The sequence below is a fragment of the Propithecus coquereli genome, unplaced genomic scaffold (genome assembly GCF_000956105.1).
Source record: "Propithecus coquereli isolate 6110/MARCELLA unplaced genomic scaffold, Pcoq_1.0 Scaffold81, whole genome shotgun sequence".
Lineage (NCBI taxonomy): Eukaryota > Metazoa > Chordata > Mammalia > Primates > Indriidae > Propithecus > Propithecus coquereli.
In genome coordinates this window covers 3,382,369-3,404,574 of record NW_012154285.1, presented here as the reverse complement: position 1 = coordinate 3,404,574, position 22,206 = coordinate 3,382,369, and the positions used below count along the sequence as shown (strand labels likewise).

Here is a 22,206-nt window from a genome sequence, read left to right as displayed (position 1 = left end):
AGTGGCAAGTGATGTATTTGGCTTCAAGAAGCTTGTCTTACTGAAGTTAATGCAAAAGTCTGGCCTCAGTTCATGGGATTATTAAATATATATCCTAAGGGATCAGAGTCATCTATTATAAACGGCAATAACCCTGGGTATAAATAAACATTTCTTTAGAGTTTGGCATCAGTTTTTCAACATCCATCCTCAAAGCAGACAGTCTGTTTGAGGGTCAGTTTTGAGGGTGCATTGGCACCGAGAGCTGTGAGGCATCGCACTTGGGCTGCAGGTTCAGCTGCAGGTGCTGGCGGTAGACAGTCCAGGTCGGAGGGTGGAGACCAAGGTCACAGGTGCTGCAGGGCTTCCTGTCCTTGCTCCGTGTAGCCATCATCGCGGTGGGTGTTGGCCCACTGTCCAAAGGACTCCTGGATGTGCACGTTTCTCTGTGTGTTGGCCACGCGCCTCTTATCTCGGGAGAAGAAGCTAAACCTTTTGGAAGGGAAAGCAGAGACAGAAATGAGAGCCGACCCATGGCTGTGCACTTCGCATTTTTTGCAATGCCAGAGACATATAGCAGCAAACTTGGGAGGGAGCAAATCAAGGTGTGAAAGAAATTTTGGGGGTGAGGGTCAAAGTCATTCTAAGGAAGCAGCGGGGATTCTGCATGTCATTTGGTCACGGCACCTTGGAGGTCACACAGTGTGGGCAAGGCATGCGCATAGCTCATGTGTGGGGTGTCTTCTGCCTTAGCCACTACGGGGGTCCTTCCCATTACCAGTGGAAAAAAGAAGCTCCTGGAAACAAAGCCTGGGTTTCTTTAATTACCTTAATGATGCGGAGAAAGGGATACTGAGAGCCATGTGGAACATGAGATGGTTCTGATGTAAGCAGTTGAATATTTCCAATTTAAATAGTTATGTGTTTATTTAATGTCAATCAGGAAACCATGGCCCAGATTTCATGGACATTACTGCTTAGGAGGCTAAAGTAAGTATTTAAGTAAAATAAGACAATTAAAAAATAAGTACATCATCGCAGTACACATGGTTCTCTGATTAGATAAACACTGAATATAATATGCAAATGAAATGTGGGAAACAATCAATTTGGACCTTCAATAATGGATTTAATGGTGAAAGCCTGTGGAATATATCGCCCCCTGCAAGTAGCTGCAGAGCAACAGCTAATGGAGCCCAAGAGGTCTCTTTAAAACAGCTGTGACTCGTGTATTGCTCAGAGGGAACCATCAGATGCCTGTAAGATAAAGGCAGAAGTCACAAGCAAAAAGCTTGCAAAGTGGCCTACTTTGAGATCACGTAAACAGAGACTAGGACTCTGGCTGGTGAACTTCAAATTGGCCCACCTGAGGATTTCCCAAACTCTCTAAGCTGCCATCTGTCCTTCAATACTACCAGGCTTTAGTAAGATTCCTTCTATTGTCACCAAGTTCTTCTTACTCTTGGAATTTTGGCTCTGAACTTGGTAAGAGATATAATATAATCGGTATGTTATGTTCCCTGGGGTGCAAGAATAGGAGTGAAGCCTCCAAGAAATCAAAGCTTCAGACAAACTATTTTTGGTTCCCTCTGTCTGTTCGCCTGTTAGCATCTTTTAGTGCTGTGGCCTACAGAGTTTAGTCTGAATCACATCTGGGTGAAAATGATTTTACTCTCCTGGGTTACTGGATCCTACAGTCACTTTCTACCAGGAATAAAGTGTTCTTTCATCATCAGGCCAAGGCAAGCCAAGTTTACCTGCTGAAATTCTCCCTAGCAATTAAGGCGTCTTTTCTCTATGGCATATGTGTCCTGACAAATGAAGGCACGATTGTCATGCTGGGTTATTTGTGAGCTCTTTCCATAGGGTAACTGGGGCAATTAGCTGGCCAGAAATACGGCAGCAACACATCCCTGTTAGGCGTCACCTCTGCCTGACTCAGGTAAGCAGGAAAGCCACTCAGCACTTCCCCCACAGACAGCATCAAGACACTGGTCCCCTCCTGTGATTTTCTTTCTTTAACCAGATCAAATGGCCGAGGGCTTGGCAAAACAAAGCAGTTTAGAAAGCTCCGGCGTGAAGACGAAAAACACGGTGTTAGTGTCACTCGGGGACCGCAGTGGGCATTGATTACTGACCCGTCACTTAAAGGACCTTCTTTACTGGATCATGGGCAAGGTGGTTTTAGAACAGAAACAGAAGAGACAAAAAGAATTATCGGTGACAGAGCCGAGAATTCTGAGGTATTGCTCGTGCAGACCGAGCTCAATGAGTGGCATGTTTGAAAATCACACCCGATACCCACTTCACATGGCGACACGCCGGTGACGGCCATGCAGCTAAAGTGGCCAGAGGAGACAGGCCAGCCCCAGCAGCAGCCGTAGCAGACATTCCAAAGGCACAACCCAAACAAAACCTGAAACACACACACGCACACACGCACACACACAGTGCCTACAAGGGAAACAAGTCGTCGGACAGGCTGCAGGGTGGGGTCATCTATTATCAGTCCAGCGGCTACCATGGGCATTATGGCTGTAAAGATCCTGGTTCGGAAAGCACAGATAGACACAGAGAAGATGAAAACGGGGAGGCATGAAAAAGAAACAGTCCACAGACAGCAGCTGAGGGTTCGCTTGTGGCATATGTTGTGGGCTGACCTGTGTCCCTTGCCTCCAAAGTCATACGCTGAAGCCCTAAGCCCCAGTACCTCAGAAGGTGGGGTCCGTACAGGTGTAACTATTTAAGATGAGGTGACACTGCAGTAGGGTGAGTCCCAATCCAACATGCCCGGTGTCCTTATATACGGGGGAGATTTGGACGGAGACACGCACATGGGGGAGGCCACGTGAAGATGGCGGCAGGTACTAGTGCGATGCTTCTGCACCAAGGAACAGCAAGGACGGCCAGCCCGCCCCCGGGAAAGAGCCCCTCTCACAGCCTCAGACGGAGGTGACCCTGCCGACACCTTCATCCCAGACTTCTGGCCTCCAGGACAGTGAGACAGTGCATTCTGTTGTCTCAGCACCCCCGACTGTGGGACTTTGCTACTGCAGCCCTAGAAAATGATACCGTATGTCATGGCCACCAAGGGACGACACAGTGGCTCTCAGGGGCTGAAAACATAGGCGTGGCTGTGGGAAGGAAGGAATCTAAACGTGTTTTGGGAGGCTGTGGTGACACCCATGCTAGGGGCTGTGTGCACTTGCCCAGCCGCCATGAGCTGCGGGCCCCGTGCCCCCAAGGCGGCCAGGTGAGGCCCAGGAGTGACCGTGAGAAGCGTGAGGCAGAGAGAACTAAAGCTGAGAGCCAGCACGACCGTCTAGGACGCTTCCTCAGCCTTCTGGACAATCCGAGCCAACAGTGACCACTCACTGTGCCTCCGCTGGGCAGGGGAAATGAAGACGAAACTCCCACCAAGCCACCAGAGCTTGTTTTGAAAAGCTATGATTTTTTTTTTTAAAAAAAGGTTGGCTGGGAAAAGATATAATTGTCTCAAATGAGGTTTGGGGATAATCTGGGTGTTTGGATCACTTTTTCTTTTTTTTTTTTGAGACATGGTCTTGCTCTGTTGCTCAGGCTGGAGTGCAGTGGTGTCATCATAGCTCACTGCAGCCTCAAACTCCTGGGCTCAAGTGATCCTCCTGCCTCAGCCTCCCAAGTAGCTGGGATTACAGGTACGTGCCACTGTGCCCAGCCTAACGTTTTTAATTTTTTAGAGACAGGCTGGTCTCTGAAACTCCTGGCCTCAAGAGATCCTCCTGCCTCAGCCACCCAAAGTTTTGGGATTACAGGTGTGAGCCACCACGCCTGGCCCAGGATCACCTTTGATGCACTTCACAGAGTAGCTGAGAGGTGGCATCCTTGCAGAACCCCCAATGGTGTCTCAGGATGACACAGAGAAGGTGGAATACCTTTTACTAAGTGAATGGGCCCAATCCCCAGAGGCCAGGCTACTGGGCAGTTAGCTTTCCGGGGGCTCCCAGCCACACCATTTTGCACCCACCTTTGCCAGGACACCTAAACAGGGCACCCATAAAGATAGAGTCATTGTGAGGGAGGTGGCCCCAGACACAGGATGGATCTTTTTCCTGGAAAGATGTTTGTCCACCTGGGAATGCTGGACTTCGTTTGGGGCCGAGGCGGGGGTGAGATGGACACAGGGCCCAGGAACGCCTGGAGTGTTCCAGCCGAGTTGCTGTCTGCGTGTCTTGCTGGGCTCACTGTGTGGGCAGCCCCCTTCCCTCACTGTTCCAGGTGCTGCCCTGCGGAAGCTGCCTACCCTAGAGGGACAGCCATTTCCATGAAAAGACTGACTTGTTTTGGCCAAAAGTTTACGTGGTGGATACACTGTAGCTAGTTTTAAACCTCCTCACACCCCCCGCCGATTATTCCTGGAGGACTGAAACCAAAGGAAGTTCTAACAGTGGCATTTCAGGCAATGTAAGGGGTGGCTGTGAAGAAGCTATTTCTGGGCTGAAGAGAGGGAGGGAGGTGGTAGGAGGACAGGGACAGACTGCACGGTGGCCGTGACCACTTGTCACCTGCATGGCTGCCTACTCCAAAGCCAACCTTTCCAGTTTTCGAGGCCAGTTCTGACCTGTTGTTTCCCCGGCCCTCCCTCTGTACCCGCCGCTTGCATTCCTGTCTGTGGTCAGCCCTTGCCCCTGGCCCGTAGAAAGCAGCTGTGTGTGTCTGTGGAAGCACGACCGAGTGACGGAGACCACACGGAGGGGGGCGCTAGTGTCTGGCATTCACTGGGAACAAGGCTGAGCTCACTCTGGCACTCCCTCGTGACCTTCCCAGGCAGTGCCAGGCCGTCCTCTCGGGCCAGCAGCTGCTCAGTCACAAGCTATTCTTGGAACATCTTCTGGGCACACTGTTTCCACTGGCAGCAGGGGTTTCTGGTTCCCTTGTCGAGTTCAGCCCAGAAATGTGGAGTCTGACGACTCTGACTCACAGTGTGTTGGCGAGATAAGGGGCCGGGCCGTCAGCCCACAGCTGGGGCCGCAGGGAGGGTAATGAGGAAGCAGGGGGGTGGGCAGGGGGGCGGCCAAAGTGAGAGGATCCCTTGAGCCCAGGCATTCGAGACCAGCCTGGGCAACATAGTGAGACCCCATCTTTAAAAAAAGTTTAAAAATTAGCCAGGTATGGTAGCCACACCTGTAGTCCCAGCTACCTGGGAGGCTGAGGCAGGAGGATCGCTTGAGCCCAGGAGTTTGGGATTGTGGTGAGCTATGACTACACCACTGCACTCCAGCCTGGGCGACAGAGTGAGCCCCTATCTCAAAAAAGTAAAAAAATTTAAAAAAAACAGTGAATAAGAAATTATAAATAAAAAACCAAGAGAAAACAAAGAAACAATAAAAAAAATCAAAAAATACAATGGAAAAAAGAAAAAAACGAAAATAAAAATAAAAAACAGAAAAAAGGAAAATAAAAAAAAAATTTTATTTAAAAAAAAAAAGTCAGTGGGCTTCTCCAGGCCTCAGTTTCCTCATCTGAGGAATGGGGATAATTGTCCTAGCTCCGGGTCCCTGACAGGGTGGCAGACACCTCGGTTCAAGTGCTCTGAGCTGGTGAAGCCCCTTCAGGCCTCCTTGGTGGCGGTTACTTACTGCTGCAGCACGAGGCAGGGGAGAAACTGGTCAGGGCCACGGCGCTGCGCTGGAAAGGAGCCGTGGGCCGCACTACACAGACTGCAGCGCGGCAGAGACCAGACAGACCCAGATGGGTGCGAGAGAGAAGGAAGGAAAGGGGGAAGGGCTAAGAACCATCTGAACAACTGTCACCTCCCTACCCTGCCCCGGCCCAGGGAAGGTCTGTCCCTGCCCAGACCCCTCCCAGCCTCTGGGCTCGCAGGCCGCACGGATGCAGCTCCCAGTCAGCATTTGAGGTGGACAAAGGCAACCAGTGTCCTACCCGTGCTGGTCAAAAGCCTTTTGTGCCACTTTGCTCTTCCAGTTACATCCCCGAGAAGGCCGGGCTGCCCCGCGCCTGGCCACCTGCACCCCTGGACGGGAGGTCCTGGTCATGCTTTCTGTCCCGTCTTTCTCTTTGTCTGTCTCTCGGGCTCCCTGATCCCAGCTGCTTCCCTGCCGGGCTCAGAGCCCCAGGTCTTGCTGAGCAACCAGAAACTAACCTAGAGAGGGGAAAAGCTCTGAAAATGGAGCCCCCAGGGTCCTTTCTGGAACAATTTGGGAAAGAAGGGTGGACACCACAGCCTATTCGAGTGTGGACAGAAGAACTAGTGGAAAGATTTGTTGGCTACTTCTGAGAACTTCCCTCTGGACTTCACCCAATCTGAGATTTTCAAAAGCTAACTCTTAATTATCTGTTCAGAAAAAGGGGGTTGGAGAAGAAAATTATAGTCAGAAAAACCTAGCTTTGGAAGGAATCTTTAGAATTACGTATGACCGTGGGTGCCGGAGGCTCTGTAAATTGGGCACACTTGAACTGAAGATGCTAGAAAGTCTGATTCTTAAAGACCTGGGAGCTGCAGGTGTGGAAGCGTGTGAGCTGGACCCTGCTCATGCTCACGCAGGAGTGGGCTGGCAGCGGGGTCAGAGTTTAGGCAAAGCCAATTTCATTTCTTCCCAGGCAGCTGATGAGAAACCCTAGCCAAGGATGAGAGTTTTGCTGGGTAGCAAGTTCTGCCCAGGATCAAAACTGAAAGGCTTCCTCATCCTTATGATGAGGCTACCGTGACTATCCCATAGTTCTGTCTGCCTAGCACTCTGATCTTGCTTGGGGACCTGCCTTTCCCCTAATCTCAGTCCCCATGGACTAGATGAAGTTGAAACTACTCTAAGCTTCAGGGGTGAGAAGGAACTGCAGACCTGAACATCGATGTGCTGTCCTGTGATTGGTTTAGGGATGGTCACATGATCCAGTGAGAGCCAATGGAACGTGGTTCTGTGACTTTTGTGGAACTCTTGGGAATAGGGAACCTGACCTGGAGACCCAGACAGAAGGAAACAGGACCTGAGCTGAGGGCTGCACTCTGCCATCCTCAGTGTGGGGAGTGTGCCCAAGAACAGAGCCCACAGAGAGGAAAACTACGTGAGGGATGGAGGAAACGGCCTGCACCCAGCTGAACCCCAAAGCCAGAGCAACCTGGGAATTTTTGGTCTTGAAGCCCTGGCCGCAAGTGATCCTTCCGCCTCGGCCTCTCAGAGTGCTGGGATTACAGGTGTGACCCACTGCGCCCGGCCTGGAATTTTTGGTTACTTAGCCAAATTCTTAAGTTACTTCAAGTTGAGTTTCAGTTGCAAATGGAAGATTACTAACCACTCCATGGTCAAAATGGTGTTGGGACCCAGAGGAAGCTTTTCTGGTTCCACTTCTTCCCTAGGAAGTATTCATCTTTAACCAGAACTGGGGACCATACTCCCTGCCAAGGCCAGCAGGGATCTGGGGGCAATCTAATAAGCAACTTGAATAAAGCTGGCAAGAGGCTTGGAGGGGAGCCACGCATCGACCCACACACTCTGGGAAGCTGTCATCCATTCCCGCGGCCACCAGGGCCCAGAATCTGAACAGGGCACCGTTTTCTGAGAGGAGAGGGCCCAGCAGTTACACCTACACACATTCTGCATTGAGTCAACTCACAGGGCAAGAACCAGCTAGGAGTTTCCAAACATAACTGGATTTTAAAGGTTGGGGCATACGGGCGATACTCCACACAATAGTCCTGGCTTTCCGGCCCGTGCCCCCTGCTTTCATGAAGCTTCTGCTGGGTTTCAAGGGAAAGAATGGAGGCCTCTTTCATAATAAGCCTTGCGTGGAACTGGAAGGCTCAGAGCCAGGAAGACCCTCACAGGGGAGATAAGAACTACAATACTGTAGGCACAAGACCACCCTGCACGGAGTTTAAAATGTGGGCTCTGGGGCCAGGTTGCCCGGGTTCAAACCCCGGCTCTGCCTCTTATTAGCTATATGACCCTAGACAGGTGCCTCAGTTTCTTTATAAAATGGATGACAGTGCCTCCAGCTCAAAACACTATGGTGAGGGTTCAACGAGATGATCTGCCGGCACAGTACCCAGCATGTAGCGGGTTCTTAGTAGATACTGGCTATCTAACTAGACCAGAGGTTTGAGCCCTTTATCTGAAGGGCTTCCAGGGTCCATGAACCTCCTGAAATTGTACATAAATTTTGCAAATTTTTTTTTTCCAGGGAGAGGGTCTGTGAACCTTCAGCAGAATCTCAAAGGCATCATCTGTTGATGCCAAGAACCATGAAGTGGCTTCAAGTCTAGCTGAGGGAAAGGACTAGGTCATTCTTTTTTGTGTCCCCTGCGGCAACCAGGGCCTGATTGCACATATTATGCACCAGTCAACACTGAATGGATAGACAGAGGGTTAAATGGATGAAGCCTCAGAGAAATGCACAGATGGGGTGGACCCAGGGCCATTCCAGGCATCTCAGAGTTGGGGTTTTGAGCCCTTAAGATGTGCAAGCCCCCCACCTGCCCAGCCTCATGGGCTGTCCTCAAAGCCCAGAGACACACCCTGCCCCACCTGACACACTCAAGCCTGTTCCTCAGCATCAGCCACAGGCCCCAGCCTCTCCCCGACCCGCTAACCTGCCCGCACCTCTCTGCCAAGACACCCCCGGGAGGAACTCAGCATTCAGGAAGGGAGACAAACTCAAAATCCGGGGCCAGGATAAACGTGCTTCGGGGTTAAGCACGTCTCAGCAGGACGTGGTTAGTGACAAGCCTGGCCCTGGGAGCAGGTGCCTAGGAGAAGAAGTCAGAGGACAAGTGAACCGCCAGGTCAGCCGTGTGAGGAGCAGCCCAACACGCTGGAAGCGCATCACTTACAGTCGCTTGATGCCAGACTCTGGCTGGGGGGACATTCTCGAGTGTGCAGTGGGTGGAGGCTGGGGTATCCGATTTTCCTCTTCCATTTCTTCACTGGAAGGAGATAAGAGGCATGAGATTTAAAAAGTCAAAAAATTCCATGAGAATTAGAACATTCCAGAAGAGTACTGTCTGATGGGGACCCATGTCTCTATTTTCAGTTTATTCTGAAGAGTCCAGCCAAATAGAACCACTCCCTGTTTCCTGTCCTTAAAAATGCTTCCTTGTCTCTACTCCTCTGTGGTTTCTTCTACCCAGAATATGCTGCGAACATCTCTCATACCTAAATATTATCTTATCTTTTTGGGAAAGCCCAGTTCAAATGCCACCTCCACTAGGAAGCCTTCCTGATTTCTACCCTATCTCCAAGCCAGAAGCGATCTCTCCCATCTTTGAACATCCAGTGCACAGTTAACTTTTTTTTCTTTTTCTTTTAGCAGTAGGGCCTGGAGTGCAGTGGTGTGATCATAGCTCATTGCAGCCTTGAACTCCTGGGCTCAAGGGATCCTCCTGCCTCAGCTTCCTAAGTAGCTAGGACTACAGGCGCGTGCCACCATGCCCAGCTAATTATTTTATTTTTTTGTAGAGATGGGGTCTCGCTTTGTTGCCCAGGCTGGTCTTGAACTCCTGGCCCCAAGTGATCCTCCCACCTCAGCCTCCCAAAGTGCTGGGATTCCAGGGGTGAACCACTTCGCTCAGCCCCATAAACCTTTCTTCTGTGCCATGTACACAAGTGGGTCCCAATAGAAATGTGTGGTGTTGTATTTTCTGTGCATCTATCTTCCCCACTGGAGTAGGGACCACATCTGGTGCATCTGTCCTTCTAGCTTTTCACTCAGCAGATGTTTGCTGTGCACCTACTGTGTGCTAAACTCCGAGTGCTGGGAGCTTGGCTATGAGCAAGATGATAAGGCTCTGGTCGCATGTTGCCGACAGTCTGATGTGGACGATAAGACAGGCACGTTCATTAAGAGGATAATGCAGGGTGGCCAAAGGACCAACAAAGTAAAACTGGGTAAAGCGAAAGCCAGTGACTGGCACAGGGTCCCCCTCTGGACAGGGGGTGATGGGAAGTCCTCTCTGACATTTGACCTGGTCCCTGAATGAGCAGGAGTGAACCACAGGAAGAGCCGAGGTTATGTCTTCCCAGCAGTAGGCGCAGCGAGCGCAAAGGTCGCGGGCGGACCAGGGGCACACGCAGAGGGCGGAGCGCGCGGCTGGACGAGGACGAGGGGCGTGGTATGAGACGGTGAGCCAAGTCAGGGGCCCCACAAAAACCCCTAAAACCCATCACTCATCTGGTGGCAAAACCTGAATGAGCTCTCGTGACGCTGTTGATGACCTTTATTTATCCCACTTAGCACGAATGTTCACGTCTCTGCTGTAAAAACGTAAATGTGCTCAGTATCGGGGTGCCGCCCAGACCTCGCTGGCGGGGTCAGGTAATTCACGGTACGTGTGGATGTGTCATAGTCCTCCTAAGGGCTGAAAAGTTCTGATTTATAAAACGCCTCTGGGCCCAAGAGTTTCAGAAAGAGATCGTGAGCTCAGCGCTGTAGCCACGGGGGTACCCAGAAAGGGCACAGAGGAGGTGCCTGTCTTCCAGGAGGCAACTATAAAAACTCAGAGAGGAGCCAGCTCGGGCCGCCCCAGGCACACTTACCTCTTATAGTAGGCCAGCTCTTCCTGCAGCAGGAACACCTTGGACTTGAGCTCGTTCCTCTCGTGCAGCACGTCCCGCAGTTCCTGCAGGGTGAACCGGGGGCGGTTGGGGTCCTTCAGATCCATGGCCGCCTTCTCCGCGTCTGAGACACACTCCTCTCCAACTGGCTCCATCTGGAGGAGGCAGAGATGCCGCTAATGAATTCCTGGCAGCCGCCAGCGGCACCCACTCTGTATCCTGATGGAGCCCGAATTTCCCACCTCCTGGGCTGTGAGCAGCCTGCCGAGGGTGCTATTTTAAGCACCCGCGGGCGGCCTCTGCTCACGTTCTGTACACTTTCCCTCTGGAGGTGGAAGCCCGCGGCCACCTGTCCATTGTTCGCCTTCTCAATAGCCGGACCGCAGTCCCGGCACCTCCCCACCCGCGGCAGGGTTTAATTACGAACATTATAAGGCATCCAAAGAACAAACATCCAATACCACCACCCTCATAAATCTGCCTGCTTTCACCTCCCAGGTTCTCCTCTCCTATTCTTACTAAGACCATTGCTAATCTGGCCAGAGTGGAATCACAGCCTGCATGCAATTCTAGATTCCCTTTTCATGTGACATTAAGTCATACGCGTTCTCCCATCTGTTACTGGCCTTCCGGTGAGCCTCTCGTCCTCGATGTCTCTGGGCAGCTTGACTCTGGAGTTCGGTGGAAGCCTGGTGGGGGTGCACTTGGGCACTTCTCCTCAGTGAGGGTGACACAGGTGGACCCCAGCATCATGCTAAGTCACCTGCCCCAGGTCAGAGCTACACCCATCCTCCCGCCCTCCATAGCAGGGGAGCCCTTTAAAAAAATTGTGAAATACACATAACATTTGAGCCTTTTGAAAGCATGCAATTGCGTGGCATTTAGTATGCTCACAATGTTAGGCAGCCACCTCCTCTTATCTAGTTCCAGAACATTTTCATCCCAAAAGGGATATTTTCGAGGTTCATCCATGTGGTAGCACAAATCAGTATTTCATTCCTCTTTACGGCTGAATACTATTCCATCGCACGGATACGGCACATTTTCTTTATCCATTCTTCAGTCGGTGGCCCTTTGGGCTGTCTCTACCTTTTGGCTATTGTGAATGGCGATGCCAAGAACCATATTTGTTCTGACACCTGTTTTCAATTCCTTTGGATGTTGCTGGGTCATATGGTAATTCTATGTTTAACTTTTTGAGGAGTTGTCAAACTGTTTTCCACAGTGGCTGCACTATTTTACATTCCCACCAGCAATGCAGGAGGGTTCCAATTTCTCTACATTCCTGCCAACATTTATTTCCCATTTTTCGGATAGCAAGGATGTCTCTGCAAGCTGCTTCCAATTCAGCTGGCCCAACCTACAGGTGGCCCACACTCTCAAGATAGTGCACTGTCCCCGACACCTCTGAGCCACAACACCCTGTGATCAACCAGGGTGGACAGAGGTTAGGACGGCAGTGGAAAAGCTCCAGAACAGGCGAATGGGAGATGGAAACAGACTCCCCACCCCAGGCCCCCAAGAAAAAGCTCCCAGTGGCACAGGGAGCCGGGGACTCACTCCAGTGTGGATGTTGCCACAAGGGCAGGGGCCAAAGGAGTCCAGGAGGCAGAGCTGAGATGCTTCACATCCTGGAAGAGTCTAGGACGAGCTGTTCTGGGAAAGGACACTTGAAAGGAGACACCACCCACATGGCAGATCAGGTGACAGAGTAGCACAGGGCAGGCTGGAGTGGGGGGAGCCGTCTGACCCTGCCCCGCCAGCGCTGAGCCGCAGCAGCAGGGGAGGGGCCTCGAAGGCGGCAAGAAACTGAAACCGCGGCTGCGGTGAGTGCCTGGGCGGCTGAGTGGGGCCTCTTCCCACCTAAGAACTCGGGAGGAAATGCTGGAGGATTGAATTTCCCAAGAAAGTATTCTCAGCGTCTGCTCATGCCACACCTGCAGGTGGGCTGCGTCCTCAGGGGACATCGTCAGTGTCCGGCTTTCTCTGCACTCCTTGAACCCCCCGACAGCTACGTACTGGGTGTTCTGTACCCAAGACCACATACAGCAAGTGACTGATAAACAGCAGGCATGCAGTAATGCAGTTCCCTTCTCTTCACCAAGAAGCAACCTTGGGTGTCTAATATTTATCCAGCATTTATTGAGCATTAACTTTGGGCCCTGCCGGTTGCTAAGCTCAGTCCTCGGAACAGAATCAAACAGATGAGGATGAAGAGAAGATATACACAAATAGACGTTTACAAGGTCACATAGTCAAAGAGGTGCAGGGACATCCACTCTAACTGGAGAGAATCGGGGGAGATGTTGCTCAGGTGTGGTCTCTGTGTATGGGGTCTTGACGAATGTGTAGGAGTTCACCAGGAAGTCTGGGCATCAGTCATATAGACCAGAAGTTGTAAACTAGGTCCTCAGACCACATCAGCACCCCCACCCCCACACTCTGGTCCTCACTGTGTCCTAAAACTCTATTGGCAGATCGCGCCACCCTGGGCCCACGTTCTCCCATGGCAACACTGGGCTGATGCTGAGGAGCAGCAGCTCCCTTTTCCACGTGCCTTCTGTGGCTGCCCACGCCCACCCCTTTTCCCTTCCCCGCGTGGACCCCTGTAGGCAGCAGCGGCCCCTGCTGTGGACCCAAACCTCCCTCCTGCCCCTCCTTCCCCAGACAGTTCAGGCCCCGCCTTCCACAGCAGGCCAGGCACTCACCTCTCTGTGTCTCTGCGAGGGGCCATCGGACAGGGGTCCTCACACCTTGGGGCGGGGCGAAGTCCTCCAAGGGAACTCCCAAACCTCCGCCTCCCAAGAGGTCTTTGGGGGAGCCACCTGCTCCCCTCTGGGCCTCCAATTCCCCATCCAGCCCTCGGGAACCCAGTCATAGTTCCGGAGGCCCTCCCACCCAGACACCCGGGGATTTCCGTGAACACACGCTTTCGAAGCCGCAGCAATTCCCTGCTCACCCCCGAAAGCTTTCACTTGCCCAAGACACTGCAGGGCTTCCTGGGAACCTGAGTTCCTTTCATCTGGAGAAGGGACCTGATTCGCTTAGAGCCTGGGGTACTCCCAGCCAGGTGGCTGCGAGCGCAAGGACAGCCCGGGCCAATCTGGAGGCCTCCAGGCAGCGACTGCAGTGCGTGGACAGCCCAGGATTGGCCTGTTCAGACCGAGAGGGACTAAGAAGGCTCGTCCCGAGATGGCAGTCGGGTCCCATCAGCAGTGGCCCTTCTAGGCTTACTGCATGAGGCACCATAGGTGGCCCGGGTTATCCCAGACAAGCCAGGGCCTTCCTCGGGTTGCTTGCTGGTCCCAGGAGGCACTCTGGGCACCACTGAGGGAGACACCCTGAGGCCCCGGCTGCTCCCCAGGGAGGCCCAAGAGACCAGCTAACAAGCACTGGGACCCGTCCAGAGGCCTGAGGGCAGTGACATCATGGATCCGGGCCTATCCCAAGGCCTGGCCTCCTGGGATTGTTCCTCGCTGCCTGGGCGCATCAAAGCGCCCTCTGCTCCCATAGCCCCTGGCCCTGCGAGGGGGAACAACTGTGCTCTGGTCACACTCGGCACCTGCTGCCTATCGTGCATAAATCCAGCCCTCACTCCGGTCTGCTGTCCCCACACAGGCAGAACCCACTTTATAAAAAAAGGCCTGCTGAGAAATCAGAACTCGTAGGGCAGAGGCATCTAGGAGATAGTTATTAATTTTACTGTTTTCCTACTGTGTTTATTTAAAGCCTTTAAAGACAGGGAGCCCACCGCTTTTTCTTAAGGACTAACATGTCTAGTTGTGAAAGGCAGGAAAACCTCTGGTTAAAATACAAGGAGCTGGAGGAACTAGAGAACGTGCTGAGGGAAGCCAGCAGGACCCCATGTCACAGGACTGCGCTGATGGGAAACGTCAGCACAGAAACATCCACAGAGGGCCCGGGGCGGGGGGACGGGGGAAGTCGCTGCTAATGAGCAGGGGTTGCTTTCTGGGGCAGTAGAAATGTTCTAGGTAGCGGTGATGAGCACGCAATTTAGTGAATAAACTAAAACCCCTGGACTTTATACTTTAAATGGCTGAATTGTATGATATATGAATTATACCTTAATAAGGATGTTATAAAAATAGAGAACCCTGTCTACTGGAGATGACACCGAAATGACAGTGACACCGCTCAGCAGGGATCGTGGGGCAATGATGAGAAGATTCCTCTCCAGCTCTGGATCCCTCCCTAGCTCCCATCTCCCCCCGCCGAATCCTGCCCTGGGACGAGCCCCTCCCCGCCAGCCGCACGCTGCACGTACTCCTGTCTGGCTCTCGCTGTCCCCCTTTCTGGAACGGCCTGTCCTCGTTCCACCCCTGGACACCCTCCCTCTCCCACAGGACTGCCCGGACGCTGTCGAGCCCTGCCCTGCGCCCCGCTCCTCGTCCCGGTGCCCTTCCCTACCCCCACAGTCCTCCCTCCCAGCCGTGCCACACGGTGATCCTCCTGAGTGAAGTCAAGGTCATGCCCCTCACGCATCAGACGAGGAAACCGACCACCAAAGACACGGACGGGCCCTGGTCACACGGTAGCCGGTATTTGAAGCCACCACCACCTGCAGTTCCCCGTGTGACTGACAAGCATCCCGAAGCACGCAGCTCCGAGGCAGGGAAGCAGAGCCAGCCTGAGTCTGGGAGCGGACTCTGCGAAGCAGCCCGCGGGGTGCTCATCACCGCAACCTGACTCGTCTCCCCGTTTCTTCCCCACGACCTTGGCTGCCAGACAGGGAAGCTGAAACCAACAGGCCATCAGGCCAAGATGTGAAATGTCCCTGTGCTCGTTGCTGAAGAGATCTGGAACAGAGCTGGGAGTCCTGTGGCTGGGGTGACGTCCTCGAGACCCAGGTTTGGACCAGGCCCTGCCTGGCCACGAGGAGACAGGCCTGAGCCCCCGTGGGGCCTGCGGGCTGGGACGGGTACACCGTGGAGAGGGGGCGCGACCTCCCCAAGCGTGGCCTAGCGGCTCTGTTGTTGGCACTGGCCTCTTCGCCTCCATCCCACTCCCATATTTAAATTTTTTCTTAGAGATGGGGTTTTGCTATGTTGCTCAGGCTGGTCTCAAATGATCCTGGTGCCTCAGCCTCCCAAAGTGCTGGGATTACAGGCGTGAGCCACTGTGCCTGGCCCACTGCCATATTTAGTCCAGCCTTCACCGTTCTCGCCTGGTTACTGCAAAGGGCTCCCGACCGCCACATCTGTCCTGAGCGCTCCCCTGTTCACACCGTCCTCCATGAAACTCAGCTGATCCTAGCTCTTGCCTGCTGAAACCCTGTGAATGGAGCCACACCTCCCACTACTCAGTTCTGGGTGGCACTCTCAGCCCCAACACTCTGGCAGCTATTGTCTCTGCCTGGCCCGCATTGGTCCCCACACTCCTTTGGGCCTAGTCACTGTGATTTTCCTCTGGAGAAAGACCACGCCCTACTTCCAGTCCATGTGGCTTGTGCTGGCAACCACTAGGGGCAGCCATGTGACTCGGGAACGGACTGTATGCATATTCTAGACAGCTGGCCACCACAGTTGGGTCAGTGATGGGCCAAGGAGAGCATTCCCTCTGACTTTTGCTGGGATTCTTGGGGAAGAGGCAGTTTCTTTCCACTGGGGTTGCTCAGCTGGCTGAGTACCAGGGGCCACTGTAAGGCAAGAGCCTACCTGAGAGTGACAACAACACGGAAGAAAGCAAAGCCAAGAGAAGGTCTGAATCAAATTCCAGACAGCATCATTTGGGCACCTGGAACCAGCTATACCTGAAGCCATCCTAACTCAAAACTTTTCGTTACAAAGCCAATAAATTCTTATCTTCTCTTCCTTAAGCCATTTTAATTGAGGTTTACGTCACTTTTAGCCAAAAGCAGGCCCTAACCTCTCCCTTTTAAGACTTCTCTCCCTTACCTTTGTGTGTATCCCAGATTGCTACAGAAAACCTAGAAGCGACTGGCCTGAATTCACAGGACATTTAATGGGTGCTGGGACTTGAACCCACCTGCGAGCTTGTCTGTCTTACCTCCCCTACCTGTGACCCAGGTTACTAGCACAGTGTCTGCAAACCTTAGACAGTTAATACGTATTTGCTGGAAGAAAAAGCAAGCCCTGAGCATTTCCCTAACAGTTCAGTATACTTTTCCGAAGCAGCACGTCCACTTTCCACATTTCTACCTATCACTATCTTGGCATTAACCACACCGACACCCAGCCTAAGGAATAGCTCTTCCATGAGTCCCCACATCACCACCCCCTAAGGATTAACTGCCTCAGCCTCTGTGTTCCCGGCACACTCTGGGGGCACATTTATGCGGCAGACACCTCTGGTGCCACCTTACAGCCCTGGGCCTCCCTGGATTTTCGCTGCAGCTGTAGTGGGCCGTTCCAGCCATGTAGACGGGACATTTGCACTGTTAGGCATCCATCACCACCATCTAATTCCAGAACGTTTCCATCACCCCCAAAAGAAACCCCATACCCATTAGCAGCTACCCCCCCATTCCTCCCTTCCCCCAGCCCCTTGAACCACCAATCGACTTTCTGTCTCTCGATTTGCCTGTTTTGGACATTTCATATAATCGGACTCATACATCACGCGGCCTTTGGTGACTGGCTTATTGCTCGTAGCATCGTGTTTTCAGGGTTCATCCATGCTGTGGCATGAATCGGTGCTCCCTTTTATGGCTGAATAATAGTCCACTGTGTGGCTAGACCACATTTTGTTTATCCCTTCTTCAGCTGATGGACATGTGGGTTGTTTCCGCCTTTTGGCTATCATGAACAATGTTGCTATGCACATCGATGTAAAAACTTTTGTTTGAACACCTGTATTTAATTCTTCTGGGTATGTGCCCAGGAGTGGAACTGCCGGGTCACATGGCAGTGTGTGATTACTAATGTAACATGTCTCCCCTTCTAAACTGTAAGCCCCGTGTGGACAGGGACCGGGTCTGTATTTAGCTCACCATTTTATCCTCTGTGCCTGCCACACAGTCAACAATCACTGGAATGAATGAATGAATGAATGAATGGCACCCAGGAGCCATCACTAAGTGGAATGCCCCAGGCCAGAATGTTCTAGGTCCAGTTCCGCCTTTACCCAGCTGTGTGTCTTCAGGCAGTAGCCGGTTCTCTCTCCCATTTTGTTACGTATCACGGAGAACACAAGGCAACCGTGCCTGGAGCCAGCCCCCAGACTCGCCTCCCGCAGCCCCTCCGCACCCACCTCCTCACCCACCCTGGCACCCACCTCGGGCTCCTCCTGCCCGTTCTGGCTGAGCTCGCCCTGCAGCCTCTCTCGCAGCTTCCCAAGCTCCGACCGCAGGTTGCCCATCTCCTGCTCCTTGGTCTGCAGATCCGCCTCCAGCTCCACCTTCTGTTCGATCAAGGCCTTCCCTTGGGCCTCCACCACTGTGACCCGGTGCCGAAGGTCATGGTTGATCTTCATCAGCCGTGTCTGTTGCTGCTGCAGCTGTAGAGACAGGGAGGCCACTGTGTGGGGCTGCCACCTGCAGTGGCTCAGGCTGTGCACTGCACAAGGGCAGACCATCTACAGGTGGGCCATTTACACCATAGACATCTTTGTTTGAAATTTGTTCATATTCTCGTAACTATTGATACCAGAGATGGGCAATTTGTATATTTACTATGATAATTTCATGGCAGATGGGGGATAAGAGTCCTGTTAGAATTAATATAGTGTGGCAATGTCCTGACAGATGGAGGGTACACGCGTGGAGAAGGGGCAGCGTTTCCTAACTCAGGCAGAGACGACGTGTGGGTTCCCGGAGCAGCGTGACCCCTGCTAAGTGGCTCGTAGGCCATGATGGGAGGGGGTGAGCTGGAGGAGGCCTCAGGGTCAGAGCAAAGGCTGATGGGGCCTCAGGACCTCCCTGGCTGTGTTTGGGCCCCTCAAGCCATAGGCAGGATCCCCCACCCCATGGAGCCCAAAGAATGGGACCGAGGGGGGAAGGAACCCGAGTGGAGGATCTAGTCTCTTGCCGGTACCTACTGGCCGGGAGTGTGGGCGCGGGTCAAGGGCTCGTCACTTACAGCCTCGACGTCCTCATTTTTCAGGCCAAGCTCCCTGTCCTTGGCACGGATCTCGTCACGCTGCTTGTCCACCACCTCCTTCAGCTTTTTCATCACCTGCCGCTCCCGCTCTGACATGCCTGGGGTGGGGCAGGTGGGACCGGCAGGTGAATCGACCCCCCACACACACTGAAACCGCCCTGCGGCTTCCCACCGAGAATGAAACTGAAGTCTTAGTGGCCCCCAGCCTCACCCTCTACAGCCTCCACCGCTCCCTTCGCCCACCCAGCGCCTGCTCTCTCTGTTCCTGGGCCCCTCCAAGCTCGTTCCCTGCTCAAGGCCTCTGCCCACAACTCCCTCTCTGCTCACTTCTCACCTCCCCGTGGCTGGCTCAAATGTCACCTCTTCGCAGAGGTCTTCCCTCCTCTGATCACCCTAGAGTACCCCCAGCTCCCACCCACCCTGTCAGTGTCTCTGTGACCCCAGTCCTTGCCCCCACTTCTTACATTCACAGCACTCTGCACAGTTACTAAGCGTCTTTACGTTCTTTTATCTCACAAAAGATGGTAGGCACGATGGCTCACACCTGTAATCCCAGCACTCTGGGAGGCCAAGGCAGGAGGATCACTTGAGCTCAGGTAGTTCAAGACCAGCCTGAGCAAGAGCGAGACCCTGTCTCTACTAAAAATAGAAAAAATTAGGCAGGTGTGGTGGCACCTGTAGTCCCAGCTACTCGGGAGGCTGAGGCAGGAGGATCGCCTGAGCCCAGGAGTTGGAGGTTGCCATGAGCTAGGCTGACGCCACGGCACTCTAGCAGAGGGGACAGAGTGAGACTGCCTCAAAAAAAAAAAAAGGTTAAGGTGATAAATTTTATGTAATATGTAAGGTGTATTTTCACAGTAAAAAATAACTATCTATGTATACATATATATCCCACTAGATTTCAAAGACTGAATATGACATTAAAAGACTTAATACAAAAAATGAATGCGAAATACCCCATTGATAATTTTTATATCGATTACATGTTGCAAGGATACTTACTATTTTGGATCTACTGGGTTAAGTAAAATATATTATGGAAATTACTTTCATCTGTTTCTTTTTACTTTTTCTAATGTGCCAACTAGAAACGTTACAATTACTTCTATCTCTAACGCACAGTGCCGTTCTGTGCTGCCCTTCAGAAAATGACCATGTGGCCAGTTTTCCTCCTCCCCTGGTGACTAAGTTGCTCCTCCAGAGCCCAAGGTGTTTTTTCCAGACCCTTGAGCATATCTCGCACCCCATCTCCCCAGTGCGAGGGCTTGGACACCCGTGATTCACCCCTGCACATGCTAACAAATAGATTTTATAGCTCGCCCTCCAGCTGACAAGATGCACTTCCAAAAGCAGGGGCCAGGGAAGTGCTTTTCAATCTGGAGATTTCCAGGGGCTGAAATACAGGAAACTTCCAAGGTGCCTCTGAGCGCAGTGCCTGCTGTTAACTGCTGAGAAAGCCACACTGTTCCATGCAGGGCCGGCTCCTCTGAGCACCCCACTCCCGTCCCCTGCACAGGACTCAGACGACTGCTCCCCTACATCCTCAGTCTACCCCTAGGCCTCTGCCCAGCACTTTCTCAGTGTGGCACCTGCCACACGGTCACAACTTCACGGGCTCCACCTTCTCCCAGGGACCCCCCCATCTGCCCAATGTCTGTTCCTCCAGCAGGTGGAAGGGATGATTTTGTCCTTGTGTTCCCATGGTTTCCCATGCAAAATAAAAATAACTGTGAAAGGCATGCCTGGCATCTGCCTGGCTCTCTACTCCGCGGGGGCTGCTGCCAAGTGGCCTCCTGAGCTAACCCTTCAGGAGCCGGACCCGCGCTAGATACCGCTGAAGTGCATCTGAAATCACGTGTGTGGGCTGTTCCATGACAAGCCCAGCAGGCATCTGGCAGCTGTGGAAGCAAAGCAAAGCTCCCTCACGTGCAGGGTGAGTGACGTGCCAAGCAAGCAGCTCGGAGCTTTTGGGTCCATGGCCTGCAGGTCCCCGAGGCCTTTGGGGCCTTAGTGGGACAGGCCGGGGAATTCCCAGGTCACCCCCAGGGGCCTCTGGGTGCCCTGCAGAAATGCCCAAAGTTCAACACAGTTTCCATGTGACCCAGCAATTCCGCTCCTAGGTACATGCCCGCACAAAGCTGGGGCACAAATGTTCACAGCAGCACTGTTCGCAACAGCCAAAGGGTGCAAACACCCCATGAGTCCATCAACGGATGAACAGATAAACAAATGTGGACTATCTATAGAATGGAACATGATTCAGGCCTGGAAAGGAACGAGACACGGAGCCATGCTACAGCGTTCATGAACCCTGAAAACATTACGCTAAGTAAAAGAATCAGACACAAAGGACCACAGAGTGTATGATTCCATTTACAGGAAATGTCCACAAAAGACAAAGTCACAGACACAGACAGTAGATCAGTGGGTTCTTACAGCTTAGGGTGAAGAGGGCATGATGTTTCTTTGTGAGGTGATGAAAACGTTCTAAAATTGTGGTGATGGCGGCACAACTCTGTGAATAGACTAAAAACCACTGAATTGTACAATTTTTTTTTTTTTTTTTGAGACAGGATCTCACTCTGTCGCCCAAGCTGGAGCGTAGTGGTATAATCATAGCTCACTGCAACCTCCTGGGCTCAAGCGATCCTCCTGCCTCAGCCTCCTGAGTAGCTGGGACCACTACTGGAGTGTCACCACGCCTGGCTAATTTTTCTTATTTTTTTGTAGAGATGGGGTCTTACTATGTTGTCCACGCTAGATGAACTGTACACTTTAAATGGTGAATTGTATAGTCCGTGAATAATATCTCAATAAAGCTGTTACAAAACCAATGATGGCAAATATCTATCTAGTGCTTACCATGTGCTAATTACTTTACTGTATATTAACTCATTTAATCCTTACAATATCCACATTTTACAGTTGAAGAAGCTGATTTATGGAAAAGTAAATCATCTTGCTAAGGCTGGGATCTAGCTGAGCTGAGATTTGGACCCAGGCAGTCAGAGATGACGTTATGTAAAGATGTCCTGGTGGGACACAGTGGCTCACGCCTGTCATTCTCACACTTTGGGAGGCCAAGGTGGGAGGATCACTTGAGCCCAGGAGTTCGAGGCTGCAGGGAGCTATGATGGCACTACTGCACTCCAGCCTGGGCAACAGAGTGAGACCCTGTCTCTAAAAAAACATTTTTTAATTAAAAAAATAAAGATGCCCCTACCAAGTCACTTTCTATCATATCCCCTGTGACAGCTCTCCCAAAGCGCAGGTGACCACCTGGAACTATGCCATCGGTTTGTTTACATGTTTATTGCGCCATCTCCTCTGCATGTGGACAGGGTCTCCGTCGTGTCTAATGTGTACTCCCAGGCGGAGCCAGGAGCCTGACAGACACAGGGGGATCTGTAACAGGGTGTGGAACGAACCTGTGTCAGCGTCTGTAAGTCGAGGCAGGGTTATGGTGTAAATCAACATGACAACAGCAGTCAAAGGCTCTGGACATCAGAAAGCACCTCGGACACATTCAGGGACACATTAAGGGAGCATGACGATGGTGATGACTGACGCCGTGGGTGATGACAACAACAGAAACAGCCCTC

General features: G+C 52.3%; 1 protein-coding gene across 1 annotated transcript in view; it reads right to left on the bottom strand.

Annotated features, from left to right (window-relative positions):
• The window catches only part of LOC105825590 (RILP-like protein 1), a 29,283-nt gene continuing 7,077 nt past the window's right edge, over positions 1-22,206 (bottom strand). The window contains exons 3-7 of the mRNA XM_012663427.1: positions 18,584-18,702; positions 17,781-18,002; positions 10,509-10,681; positions 8,807-8,899; positions 1-471 (exon numbers count right to left, since the gene is read on the bottom strand). Coding sequence (XP_012518881.1) covers positions 327-471; positions 8,807-8,899; positions 10,509-10,681; positions 17,781-18,002; positions 18,584-18,702 — 752 coding nt within the window. The 3' untranslated portion in view covers positions 1-326. The remainder of the gene's footprint in view (positions 472-8,806; positions 8,900-10,508; positions 10,682-17,780; positions 18,003-18,583; positions 18,703-22,206) is intronic.